Source organism: Choloepus didactylus, chromosome 24 (genome assembly GCF_015220235.1).
Source record: "Choloepus didactylus isolate mChoDid1 chromosome 24, mChoDid1.pri, whole genome shotgun sequence".
NCBI lineage: Eukaryota > Metazoa > Chordata > Mammalia > Pilosa > Megalonychidae > Choloepus > Choloepus didactylus.
In genome coordinates this window covers 16457632-16470873 of record NC_051330.1, presented here as the reverse complement: position 1 = coordinate 16470873, position 13242 = coordinate 16457632, and the positions used below count along the sequence as shown (strand labels likewise).

The 13242-nt window shown below is 39.2% G+C and overlaps 1 protein-coding gene and 1 pseudogene across 1 annotated transcript in view; both read left to right on the top strand.

Moving 5' to 3' along the window:
- The window catches only part of LOC119519918 (solute carrier family 22 member 3-like), a 111734-nt gene extending 111433 nt beyond the window's left edge, over positions 1-301 (top strand). The window contains exon 6 of the mRNA XM_037817665.1: positions 176-301. Within this exon, the coding sequence (XP_037673593.1) occupies positions 176-301 (126 nt within the window). The remainder of the gene's footprint in view (positions 1-175) is intronic.
- A 1264-nt stretch (positions 302-1565) lies between these two features.
- Positions 1566-2071, top strand: LOC119519885 (annotated as a pseudogene).
- The last annotated feature ends 11171 nt before the right edge of the window (positions 2072-13242 follow it).

Here is a 13242-nt window from a genome sequence, read left to right as displayed (position 1 = left end):
CACAGGTTCCATATTTTTAAGAAATTCCCTGCAAATTTTAGGCCACATAGACACTGGTCTTCCTAAAATTTCTCTGATGGTAAGTGTGTTCTATTCATTTGGACACTTGCTTGCATTTTATTTTGTTCTATTTCTAGTTAATTCACTGATACATGCTTTGCTTTGCTACAACCAGATTTCAAGGCTTTCTTTCCATGGAGCCAAGTTGGGTAGACCAGAAGTCCTTGCAACATTCCACTCCACATCTCTGAATCTTGCTACTTTTTGCTTTTACCAAGTAAATTCCCAGGCCATTGAATGATGCTGAAGCAAGACACCCAAGCTCTTAACACTAATTACATGCTGAGATGAAGGCAGAAGATAATCAAGAGGACACCTCCTAAGATCTTGGATCTGATTCTGAGGAGTCTTCCCAGGCTAACATTTTGGATTATCCTTGTAACTGCTCCTCATTGTTGTCAAACTGTCAGTGACCTTCAAGGCCATCAGGATTTCATTTGCTCCAATATATGAAGTTCTGGATGGGGACAATATTGCCCCTGAGGGGGTGAAAATTGGTTCTTGGGGGATGGAAAATATCTTACTATTTTTATGTGTAAAGCACAGATATACATACAGTACATAAAAGATATACAGTATATCTGTGGTATTAAAATTTCCTGGGGGTAGGGAATAGGGCTTTAAGGCTTAAAAGGTACAAAGTATCTATTTGGGATAATGAAAAAGTTTTGGTAAGGGTTGGTGGTGATGGTTGGACAACATTATGGATGTAATTAACAGTACTGAATTATAGATTTGAATGTGATTAAAAGGGGATATTTTAGGTTGCATGTATGTTACTGGAGTAAAAATTGAAAAAAAAAATCCATGGAACTGCACAGCAAACGGCATAAACCCTAAGTTAAGCCATGGACTATAGTTAATACAACAATTACAAAATTGTGCTTTCATGAACTGTAACACATGCACCATACCAATGCAAGGTGTAAGTGAGGTTTATGAGAATCCTGTATTGTATGCATGATAGTTCTGTAAACCCACAGTGTCTTTATTAAAAAATAAAATTATGGGGGAGGGGTGGGGAGACCAGGAAAAATATGCCTAGAAAGTCTCCTTAGAGGGGGAGATAATGAAGAAAATTTGAGAAGCACTGCAATCTATCTCTGATAGAGATTGATCTGCTATGAGCTAGCATCACCAAAAAGCCAGCTCAGCACAGTTCTTCACTGTCCCCCTCATCCAAAGTCCTCATTAAGTGCCCACTTCTTTGCAGGATTAGCCAGTGGCATGGTAGGAAGGGAATGGACTTGCCCTGGCATATTTTCTGGGAGTTCAAATCTTAAAGTGACATGCTGCTGCTGACGATTTATTCAGCACATTGCAACCCTTCTTCCAAAGCCTTGAGATGGCAGTGTCTGGGAGATGAGGGGCCATTGAAAATATAAGCCTGGCTTTTCCTCTCACTGCGTCCTTCCCCCCAGTGCTGCTCTGGCCACTGGGAGCTAGCTGGGAGCTCTGGGCCCTTGCCACACCAGCACTACCAGTGCCTCCCTCCAGCCGCCATCATGGTCATCTACTGGGACCCCATCCACCGTGATGAGATGTTCTCTGATATTTACAAGACCCAAGAGATGGCAGGTGGGCTGTGTCTGGAGGTGGAGGGGAAGATGGTCAGTAGACAGATGGTGGCATTGCTGATGTGCTCATGGGTAGAGACGCCTCCACCAAAGACCCCGAGGGTGAAGGTACAGAAAGCACCGTCATCACTGGTGTGGATACTGTCATGAACCGTCACATGCAGGAAACCAGCTTCACAAAAGAAGCCTATAAGGAGTACATCAAAGATTACGAGGAAGCAATCAAAGGCACACTTGAAGAACAGAGGCCAGAAAGAGTGAAACCATTTATGATGGGGGCTGCAGAACAAATCAAGCACATCCCTGCTAATTTCAAAAACTACCAGGTCTATATTGGTGAAAATGTGATTCCAGATGGTACAGACTATGGTGAGGATGGTGTGACTCCATATATGATCTTCTTTAAGGATCGTTTAGAAATGGAGAAATGTTAACAAACTTGACACTTCCTTGATCTATCATCTGTCATCATAACTGGCTGCTGCTTTACATCCACAAAATACCAGGACTTAGACAGATGGACTGATGCCATCTTGAACTCTTCATTTATGCTTACCTTAATTTATTTGGAGTGGAGGCATTGTTTTTAAGAAAAACATGTCAGGTAGATTGTCTAAAACTAAAAATGCATTTAAACTCATTTGAGACAATGCCTCTTAGTTTAATATAATTAAACTAAATTCATCCTGTAAAGTTCCTGGAGAAGCTAGAGCCTGTTTGTAGATAACTGCTATACAACATAAGACCATCTTCAGTTAACCTATTTCTGGGACTAGAATATAAAAACAAGAACCAAAAGTCTTAATTCTGAGTTGAAGGGAGCAGACCTTGTTCACAGCAGTGCCAATATTTGGACTGGATCTTTATACATTTCATCATCTACAAACAGAAATAACTAACTCTGAAAGAGTTTTACCAAAAGAATAAAGAGAGTATAATACAGTAGAAAAATATACATATATATATTTAATATATAAATATATATATTTAATAATATGTGATTTAATAATTAAATATATATGTGCCTGGAGAAGGGTAGGACAAGTATTACTGCTTCTTTCTCCACAGTGTATCCTAGCAAACTGAAGAGAGAAGAATTGGGCAACTGATTTTGAGATAGAGATAAACTGATATCAGGTGATATAAATACTGTAAATGTTGACTGTGTGTTTAAACACATGGTAAGTAATGGTAGAGGAAGGAAAGCCGGTTTATGTCCATTGGAATCATGACCATGTTTCTAATTGTTGAGTCAAGCTTTCCAGATGAGGCAAAATACAACTGTCTTGAGTAACAAGTAGTCAAGCTAGGCAGGGAGGAGCCCTAGTGTTTCCTACTTTCAAACAAAACTCTCAGGTGGGTAGAGAGGGAAAGGAAGGCTCTAGAACCAATCCTCCACCCCAGCACTCTGGTGTCTGACTTTTTGCTTCCCAAAATTCACTTCCAATAAAGCAGCTTAGAGATTACTGAGCTGTGACATCTATGGCATCTCTGGTTGTGCATTGCTGGATAGATCAATGTCCTTATTCACCCAGTCATCAAATACTGATGCTAAGCATGGTTTTGGGGCTTGGATATAGCAGTGAACAAAACAAATTCTAGTAGGAGAGACAAGCAGGAAACAAACCACCATGTAATTATATAATATGAAATGTGGCTGTAAGCACTGTGAGTGAAAATAAGTAGAGGAGGGGCTGGGGAGTGCCAGGGTGGGATAGAAGGGTTGACCCTTTATATAGGGAGAACAAAAGGCCTCTTTGATGAGCTGTTATTTAAGGAGATTCCTAAGGAAAAGAGAGAGGAAGTCACACAGTTCACTGGGGGAAGCAGAAGAGGTGGTAGTGAGTGAGCTCAGTGAGCAGGTAGGGGGGGTGTAGAAGGAGAGGATGGGGAGATGCCATGCAGAAGACAGGCGATTGATTGTAAGGAATTCACAGGAAGCTTAGATTGAAGGACTATGTGATTTGACTGAAATACCATCTACCAGAATATAGTCTCTACTAGTGAAGGGGTTTGTTTTATTCACTAGTGTATTCCCAGTGCTAAGAACTGTGCCTGGAGCTCAATTAACATTTTCTAATAAATAGAATTAACAAATTTTAAGATATGAGTTTGGCTGCTGTGTAGAGAATAGAGCAGAGCAAAGCAGGGTGGAAGCTGGAGATGAGTGAGGAGATTACTGTCATCCTGCAGGGGTGACAGGATGGTGGACTTGGTGGTGATGAAAATGTGGAGAAGAAATCAGATTTGGGGTATATGTTGAAAGTAAAGCTGACAGGATTTGTTGTTGGGTTATATATGGGGTGTAAGTGACAGAGAAGGGTTGAGAAGAGGTGTTAAGATATTTGTCCTGAATAGCTGGGAGAATGGACTTGCTATCAACTGAGTTGGGAAGAATGGAGGAGGAGTAGGTATGTGTGTGGGGAGAGGGTCGAGGAATGGAAGAATAGGACTTTGGATTTGGACATATTATGTCTAGGAGGGTAATCCTGCAGAGCTTGGTTGAGTGCTGGGCAGTGATGTAAAGTGCTACACAGCCTTGACCTTTCTCTGACTTCTGCTTTTGACTCCCTCACTTCTCTCTATCACACATCCTCTCAGGTCATGCTGTATCCCCACTTTCTCCCTCTCTCCATGGCCCATTTTTATTTTTCCCTAAACCCAGCTGATAGCTCTTCCCTCAACACTTTGCTAGTCAGTCATCAGTCAAAACTTTGCTTGTCATGTATCTACACCACCTGCAGCACTGGACAAGCCTAGAAATCCTACTCCATCAAACTAATTTCACTGCAAAAGGGACGTTCCTTCCCTAAGAAATAATGCAATGGGGAAAAGGAAATCAAGAAAATAATCCCATTTACAAAAGCAACTAAAAGAATAAAATATGTAAGAATAAATTTAATCAAGGATGTTAAGGACTTGTGCCTGAAAACTACAAAACTTTGCTGAAAGAAATTGAAGACTTAAATAAATGGAAAGAAATTCTGTGTTCATGGTTGGAAGGCTAAATATTGATGCCGATGCTACCCAAAGTGATTTACGGATTCAAGATAACCCCTATCAAAATGCTAACAGCCTTCTTCACAGATATTGAAAAGTCAATAATCAAATGTATATGGAGGGCAAAGGCCCCAGAATAGCCAAAACCATCCTGAAAAAGAACAAAATTGGAGTACTAACATTTCCTGATTTTAAAATATTATAAACCTACAGTAATCAAAACAGTGTGCTAGTGGGACAAGGACAGACATACAGACCAACAGAATGGAACTGAGAGTTCAGAAAAATCCCCCACATCTACTGCCAATTGATTTTTGACAAGAGTGCCAATCCACTCAATAAAGGAAAGAATAGTCTCTTCAAGAAATGGTGCCGGGAAAAATGGATATCCATGTGAATGAAGGTAGATCCTTACTTCACACCACATATAAAAATTACTTTGGATGATTGCATAGGATGTAAATGTGTCTCAATAAAACGGCTTTAAAAAATTAAAGATCCATTAACTCAAAATGGGTCAAAGACCTAAATATAAGAACCAAAACTATAAAACTCCTTGAAGGAAACATATGGAAATATCTTCAGGACCTTTTATTAGGCAACATATTCTTAAAATGGTAAATCAAAAGCACTAGCAACAAAAGAAAAAAGAGATTAATAAATAGATAAATTGGACCTTCATCAAAATTTAAAAAAAAACAAAACTTTTATGCATCAAAGGACATCATCAAAAAGTGAAAAGACAATCTACAGAATGGGAAACCATATATGTGATAAGTGTTCAATATCCAGATTATAGAAAGAAATCCTACAACTCAACAACAAAAAGACAAACTACCCAATTTAAAAATGGGCCAAGGACCTGCCTGAATAGACATTTCTACAAAGAAGATATTCAAATGGCCAATAAACACATGAAAAAATATTTAACATCATTAGCCATTAGGGTAATGCAAATCTAAACCACACTGAGATACCGTTTCACACCCAATAGAATGGCTACTTTTCAAAAAAGGGGAAGTAAGTGTTGGAGAAGCTATGGGGAAACATGAACCCTCAAACATTCTTTGGTGGGAATATATAATAGTGCAGCTACTGTGAAAAACACTTTGGCAGTTCCTCAAAACATACAGAATTATAATAGTAATGTTTCATCAATCATATCAAAGATATCACTCTAGTGCAAAAATTTTATAACAGGGAAAAGGTTGTGTGTGGGGGGGGCAGGAGGCATATAAAGGAACTCTGTACTTTCTGCCTAATTTTTCTGTAAGCCTACCATTTATCTACTGAAACAAACAAATAAACAAAACAAAGCAAAACACATTAACTACAAGAGGAGGAAGAAAACAGCAAAGGATGGGGATGGAAGCAGCATTTCTCTGAATATAGATTGTTACATGGTTTTGAGGGTGGAACCAAAGTTTTACATGGTCAAAAACAAATAAAAGAAAAAGCATAATTCCTAAAAACTTTCAATCAATTAATAATTCAAAAAATGCCAGTATGACACATATTTAAAATTAAATCTAGGTGTATAAATATGGGGGAACACACCCTGTTCTCTCTACTCATATGTATTTAAATTCTTAATATTAAAAAAAGGTTAAGAAAACATGTTCATTCTTCCACTGAAGAAAAATACAGAAAGAGCCATGTGCCCATAGGCAGAAGGCACTACCCAAAATACTGCTTAGTTCTGGGTCAAACAGTCACTGCTACTCCTCCAGACACAAATAAGGGAATCTTACATTCATCTGTAAAATATAGACCAAGAATGCCCATGAAGTCCCTTTTTTTTTTTTTTCCATTTTGGAAAGAGATGATGATTAAAACTCAATTTGAAAAACACTTAACATTTCGATGCCACTGTAATTGAAGTGATTAAAAGTTCTAAAGTTCCCAAAGTGTACAAGTACTCACTTTCTGCCCTATTGCTCAATACAGAGTAGGAAAAAATTCTCTAAATCTTCCATTGTTTTCACTGTCACCAAATAAAGTTCCAGTGTCTTGGTCTGGGCCATGTAGGAGTCAGGCCACAGAGGTTCAAACCAAGCCTCACCAACCCCTTCTTGGCAGAGTAACTTTGGGAAGCTCAGTCTTCTGGGACCTTGGTCTCTTGATGTCTTAAGTGGACACAAGGTCTACCTTCTAGACCGTGGTGGAGTGTAAACATCAAGTGGCTGGCATGTGGAAAACAAAAGCTAGATGAATGTTCTATAATAATTACTGGCTTTGAGCAGTCTTCCTGATCTTAACTCAAATGAGCAGGTGCTTACTAAGAGCCTTCTCTGCCAGGTTCCTGAGTATTGTATGGGAAGGAACAGCAGAAGTCTAAGTTTCCAGTCCTTTTTACAGAACTGAGCTCAGAAACATCCAAGTTAAATAAGAATTTATCAACACATAGTCAAGTGTCTGACATAGAGCACACAACAGTAATATACCCCTATTCCTCTCTCATACCCACACCAATGCCTTTCCTTCTTATCTTCTTTTTGTCTCAACCAAATTCCACTGCCCTTCAAGACAGGACTCAAATACCCCCTCCTTTGGAAAACTATCCTAGACCCCAAATTCTTACATGACTTTAATTGTGAACTGTCATTTCCTATGTCACTGGAACGGCAACAGAAGGTGTCTTTCCCCAAGGTCAGTCCTCTTTTATACTCTTGGCTTATTACTTAAATATTGTGCTATTTCAACTGGTTTCTAACACCTCTGGAAACAGACTGGAAGCTTTGCCTTCTGGTCTACCTCTCCAAAGAGGTCAATAAGAGTGGTGCCTCCAGAAGAACTTGTTAATTCATTTCAAGGAAAGAAGACTTTCTTGAAGCCAAGAAGTATGAAGGCAGCAGTTGTTTGCTGAGGTTTTTACCTTCTCATATGTACCAAAAATTTTATAATCTTGCAGGCCTCAGGTGCAAATTTTTCACTTGAAGACTGAAGGTCTTTCTCTGTAGCCTTTCATGGAACTTGAACTTCTGAAGCTGGGATGTGCCTCGTGAATATGTGAGCAGAACACAAGCTCAACAGTAAGTTTCCACCAAAGAACTATGGATAGAGGAAGGTGGTCCTCTCCATGTTAAACTGTAGAACAAACATAAAGGCAACTAAGTGGCTCCCAGGCTAGGACTCAGGCAGTAATTTAATTTTTTTAAACGGACTCATCTGTAGGAAGAATGCAGCAACTAGAAGGCCCACTGGTCATCCACAAGGAAAGGCCATGCTCTCCTCTAGGGATCGAGGTTCTGAACAGTGACTCAAGTGTCCCGTCAGCATGGTAGATACACATGTGTCACCTGGTGGTACCAGTCATTGGGACTTCCCCAACTCCCTCGGCCAAGATTGCAAATTTACTCATGGGCCTGAACTACAGGTTGTTCCTAGAACTACTTAGAATTCTCCATACCTTCCCCAAGCTTTGGCCTCTTGCTCAACTGTTTTCTTGGCCTGAAATGCCCATTCTTTCTATAGAATGCCTGAATCTTATCTGTCTTTCAAGTTTCAGCTCAAATGCAATCACCTTTATGAAAATTTCCTTGATCACCCCCACCATGCAATCTCCATTAGAAGCAATTTTTCTGTCTTCTGCATCCCCCATTAGGGACATTGGATTATACTTTGGAGTCAGGCAAACCTGAATTTGAATTTACATCCTATCACTTACTAATTTTGTGACACTGGCATATTACTTAACTTCTCTGGTCTTCAGATTTATCTGTTTAAAAAAAAAGGGAAAGGAATAACATACTATTATTCACACAGAATTATTATGAACAGTAACTAAGTCTAATGTTTGTGAAAGAACTGTAGATTACAAGGGGTGACAGTGTGATTGTGAAAACTTTGTGGATCACAGTCCCTTTATCCAGTGTATAGATGGATGAGTAGACAAATGGGGACAAAAACTAAATGAAAAATCAGGTGGGATGGGGGGGATGATTTGGGTGTTCTTTTTCTTTTTCTTTTTTATTCTTATTCTGATTCTTTCTGGTATAAGGAAAATGTTCAAAAATAGGTTGGGGTGATGAATGCACAACTATACAATGGAACTGTGAACAGCTGATTGTACACCATGGATGACTGTATGGTATGTGAATATATCTCTATAAAACTGAATTTAATTAAAAAAAAAACTGCAGGTAGCAGCAGAGTTTTCCCTTGATCTGTCTCTATCGTCAATACTTCTTTTCTTCCTCATATTCTGGTTATGGGCATGTTTTGGCTTGTTTGGGTTTGTTTTTTGGTCCACCAAGTGCTGAGTCCCTACAGGAAAGATGTCATCTTGCTCATTTGCTGGTTGCTCTGCCTACAGCCTGCAAACAGTGGGTTTCAACAATTATTTGCAATTCAGCAATCTGGGCGACGGCAAGAGCCCTTTCAGAGAAAATTCACAAAGATCCAGGTCATTCAAAGATCAGAAAAGGTTGATAGAGTCTAAAGCTCATATATTTTTAAAGCAACATTTAGAAATTATTAATTTCTTTAGGGAAATTTAAAGCAAATTTTAAAATCCCCTTAATATAAATAAATTCCTGCTTTAAAACTTCACCTTACATCTTCTCTCACCTTCCCCTCATTGAAATGTACTTAGGTTTATTTTCATAATTCATATTCATTACTCATAGAGGAATACATACATCATCATTTTGAAAAGGATAAAAAAAATTAAGATGCTAATTCCAGAAATATTTTTTAGGGCCAGAAATGTGAAGGAGAAATTGTCCTGGAATTGTTTTTTAAAAACCATTTTCTTCACATATGAGTAACTGCTTCCTTATCTCAGCCTAGGTGGTCACCAAATATTTAACTGTGCTTTCTCATGCAGGACAAACTTCTTTAATAGAGTAACTTTTTATTATCAAGGATAATGTATAATTGGATATTCTTTTATTCTTCTATCTGATTGGTGATAAGTGAAATCACCAAATAGTTCTGAGATCAATTGTTTCAAGCAATCCTTCTTACTAGCATTTTCAACCACTTAATATCCTGTCCTTAGCAGGTAAAATACAGGATGCCCAGTTTAATCTGAATTTCAAATAAACAACCAATTATTTTTCAGTCTAAGCCTGTCCCATGCAATGCTAAAGTAAAGACATACTAAAGTAGGAGGTATACAGTATTTGGGACATACTTAGACTAAGAAATTATTCATTGTTTATCTGAAATTCACATTTAACCGGGCATCCTGAATTGTTGATTTTTATTTGCTAAACCTGGATCTGAGTCCTCATCAACCAGCAGTCACCATGGTAACCAGCACTGATGGCCAAAGGAAGGTGGCTCAGGGATGAACTGAAAATAACCCCTCACCTTCACAGGCAGTACTCACCTAACCCTTATAACCATCTGGTGTGATGGCTGTTAATATCCCATTTCACAGATGATATTAGGAGGATGAATGGTTTTCCCAAGGCCACCCAGATTCTGGGAAGCATCATGTTGGCAGTTGATGAGACTGGTCTCTTCCCCTGCTGGCCTCACAAATATACAGAACACGTTTTTTAGACTCCTAACAACGTTCAAATAATAATTATGTGCTTTCGTGACATCCCAATCTTTGAAGCCTTCTGAGTTTAGCTGAACTTTTTCTGGTCAAGTGATGAAGCAAGTGAGTGACACAACCACAGTGTCACTAAATCCTAATTGCTTGGCAGTCTGGGGAACACCAAGGCTGTGAATTAAGTGGCTTTCCCATCTGTGAACAGCCGTAGGTAATCCCTGTCTAGCTCTTGTTGGGAAGGCTAATTGATGTAGTGAGCCCAAGGCTGATGCCCCAGCTCTAACACAGAGAGTGCCACCACAGCGATGCGAATCGTGGATGAGGCAGCTCAGCTCAGACCTCGGCGAGAAGCAAATGGGCTTGAGGAAGAGGAGAGGAAAGGAACGTAGGGAGGGAGAGAGAATCAATATTGACTAAACACATACTATATCCAGTCAATGAGCTAGGCTTGTTCCTATACAATAACTCATTTATTTTGCCCCGTAATCAACTGTCAGGATGAGTATGACCATGTACAAATCAAGAAATTGAGGCTCAGAGACTAAGTGAACTTTTCTCTGGTTTGTGTTCCCACCATCCTGTAGCCAGGCCACTGTGGAAGTACAGTCAGCTCTGAGCAGCAGGGAGCAGCACACCCTCGGGGTCTCCCTTATCTACCTCTTGCTCCCTCACTGCCAACCTGCTTATCTTCCTCCTGCCTTAACTATCTGTCCATCATTTCATCACCTACTGCCTCATCTCTCACCGCCACCCTGCAAGATGCCAAACATGAACCTTAAGTGCTTTCCCTTTTAGTATTGGTTTTAATTTTCAGTAACGCACTGTGCTTTGTACTGACCCATGTTCTATGCTGAATTTTATCAATTCAGAGATTCAGATCAGTTCACACTCTAACATGCCAAAAATCGGGATGCATCTTACTCTTGATGATGTAAGTTAATTTAATTTGAGCATTTTTTTCTTTCTTAATGATGCATAAAATGATGCATCATATATTCAACAACTTAGATTCCATGAAAGATGGGAATTAAAAAACAAAACAAGGGGAGTTAACCATTTTATATTTCTCCCATTTTAAAAAAAGGAACAGAAAACACATAAAATATTGTTTTATATTTCTGGCCTTAACAGATTCCCTGCTCTGCCCCCTCCTCCCAGCTGGTTTTAGTTATCTATGACCTATCATTAGAGTTAATGGGAAGCTTTACTCAGAAGAAAGCAAAAATGAGGTGCTATCAGATCCTTAAACCTTAAAATATTGATTCAGGGAAAAGAAAGCTTCTCATTCCACCTGAACTTATAACCCCCCCCCAAATCTCACTCTCCAATCATGTGGACGGTAAGGAAGGATCAGCAGTATACGAAGTTCCAAAATATCTAAAGGAAAAAGGAACAATTTCCATATGATCTGAAATATCCTTCTTCAGAGTAGAGATAAGCAGAAAGGAAGTAATTATTAGAGAAGTCAATGGCTTTGGCATTTGAGTTATAATTATATCTATTTATCGAATAGAGTATACTCTAAGGGTATAATGAGAGTCAAGTTTGTTCCTGGTTCTTGACAACTATATCCAGGAATCCAGATTTCCCATGAATATAGATGGTTAGACTCACTCTGCTAATTTTGGTGTGCCAATTCTGCCCAGCATCACTAAGCTGGTGTTTGAATACTTTGACAATATGATATTAAGAAGGCTAACAATTTTATTATAAATATAATAACATTTATTAAGTGCTTATTAAGGGCTATGCATTGTTATAAATATTTTGCAAATGTTATTTTGTATAATGGGGTAGGGATAGTATGTTCTTTTAACAGATGAGAACACCAAATTAGAGTAAGTAAACTACCCAAAGTCACAAGCCAGTAGTTATCAAATTCAGACTTATCCTTGGCCTATCTTATCTCCAAATCCCACAGACTTAGCCACTATACTCTACTGCAAATTAAGAATCAGCAATGTGTAAAGCATTTAAAATTTGGTACTTAGGAACTGAGTGAAACTGGGAAAATTATACCATTGCACTATAACCTCAACTGCTGAGATGTCAACTCTTGGAATGCTAGCTCAGTCCAAGGGGTGAGCTCCCCATGCCACTAAAGTTAGGAGGTCATGTGGTAGAAAGAAAGAGGCCCAAATATCTTGGATACAAGTGGGTAGGTAAACTTTCCACTCCTAGCAGCTTTAGCAGGTTGGTGAAAGTAAAGCCAGACAAAATGGAACACATTTATATTTACTTATGTCCCAATTGTCATAGTCCTAGAGACATTGATTGAATAATTAAAGAACACAATCAAGGTAAAATTGCAGCCATTCCACTTTGTAGATTGACATTTGTTCTAGTTTGCTAATGCTGCTGGAATGCAAAACACCAGAAATGGATCAGCTTTTATAGAGGGGGTTTATTTGGTTACACAGTTACAATCTTAAGGCCATAAAGTGTCCAAGGTAAGTCATCAATAATCAGGTACCTTCACTGGAGGATGGCCAGTGGTGTCCAGAAAACTTCTGTTAGCTGGGAAGGCACATGGCTGGTGTCTGCTCCAAAGTTCCGGTTTCAAAATGGCTTTGTCCCAGGATGTTCCTCTCTAGGCTGCAGTTCCTCAAAAATGTCACTCTTAGTTGCACTTGGGGTATTTGTCCTCTCTTAGCTTCTCCGGAGCAAGAGTCTGCTTTCAATGGCCATCTTCAAACTGTCTCTCATCTGCAGCTCCTGTGCTTTCTTCAAAGTGTCCCTTTTGGCTGTAGCTCCTCTTCAAAACATCACTCTCAGCTGCACTGAGTTCCTTCTGCCTGTCAGCCCATTTATATGGCTCCACTGATCAAGGCCCACTCTGAATGGGTGGGGCCACGCCTCCATGGAAATTATCTCATCAGAGTTATCACCTACAGTTGGGTGGGGCACATTTCCATGCAAACAACCTAATCCAAACGTTCCAACTTAATCTCCACTAATATGTCTGCCCCACAAGATTGCATCAAAGAATATGGTTTTTTCTGGGGGACGTAATACATTCAAACCAGCACAACATTTAAAATGTCAATCACAAAGATTTTGTCAGACATAGATCACATGAGCTGGGAGACTGCATCTAAA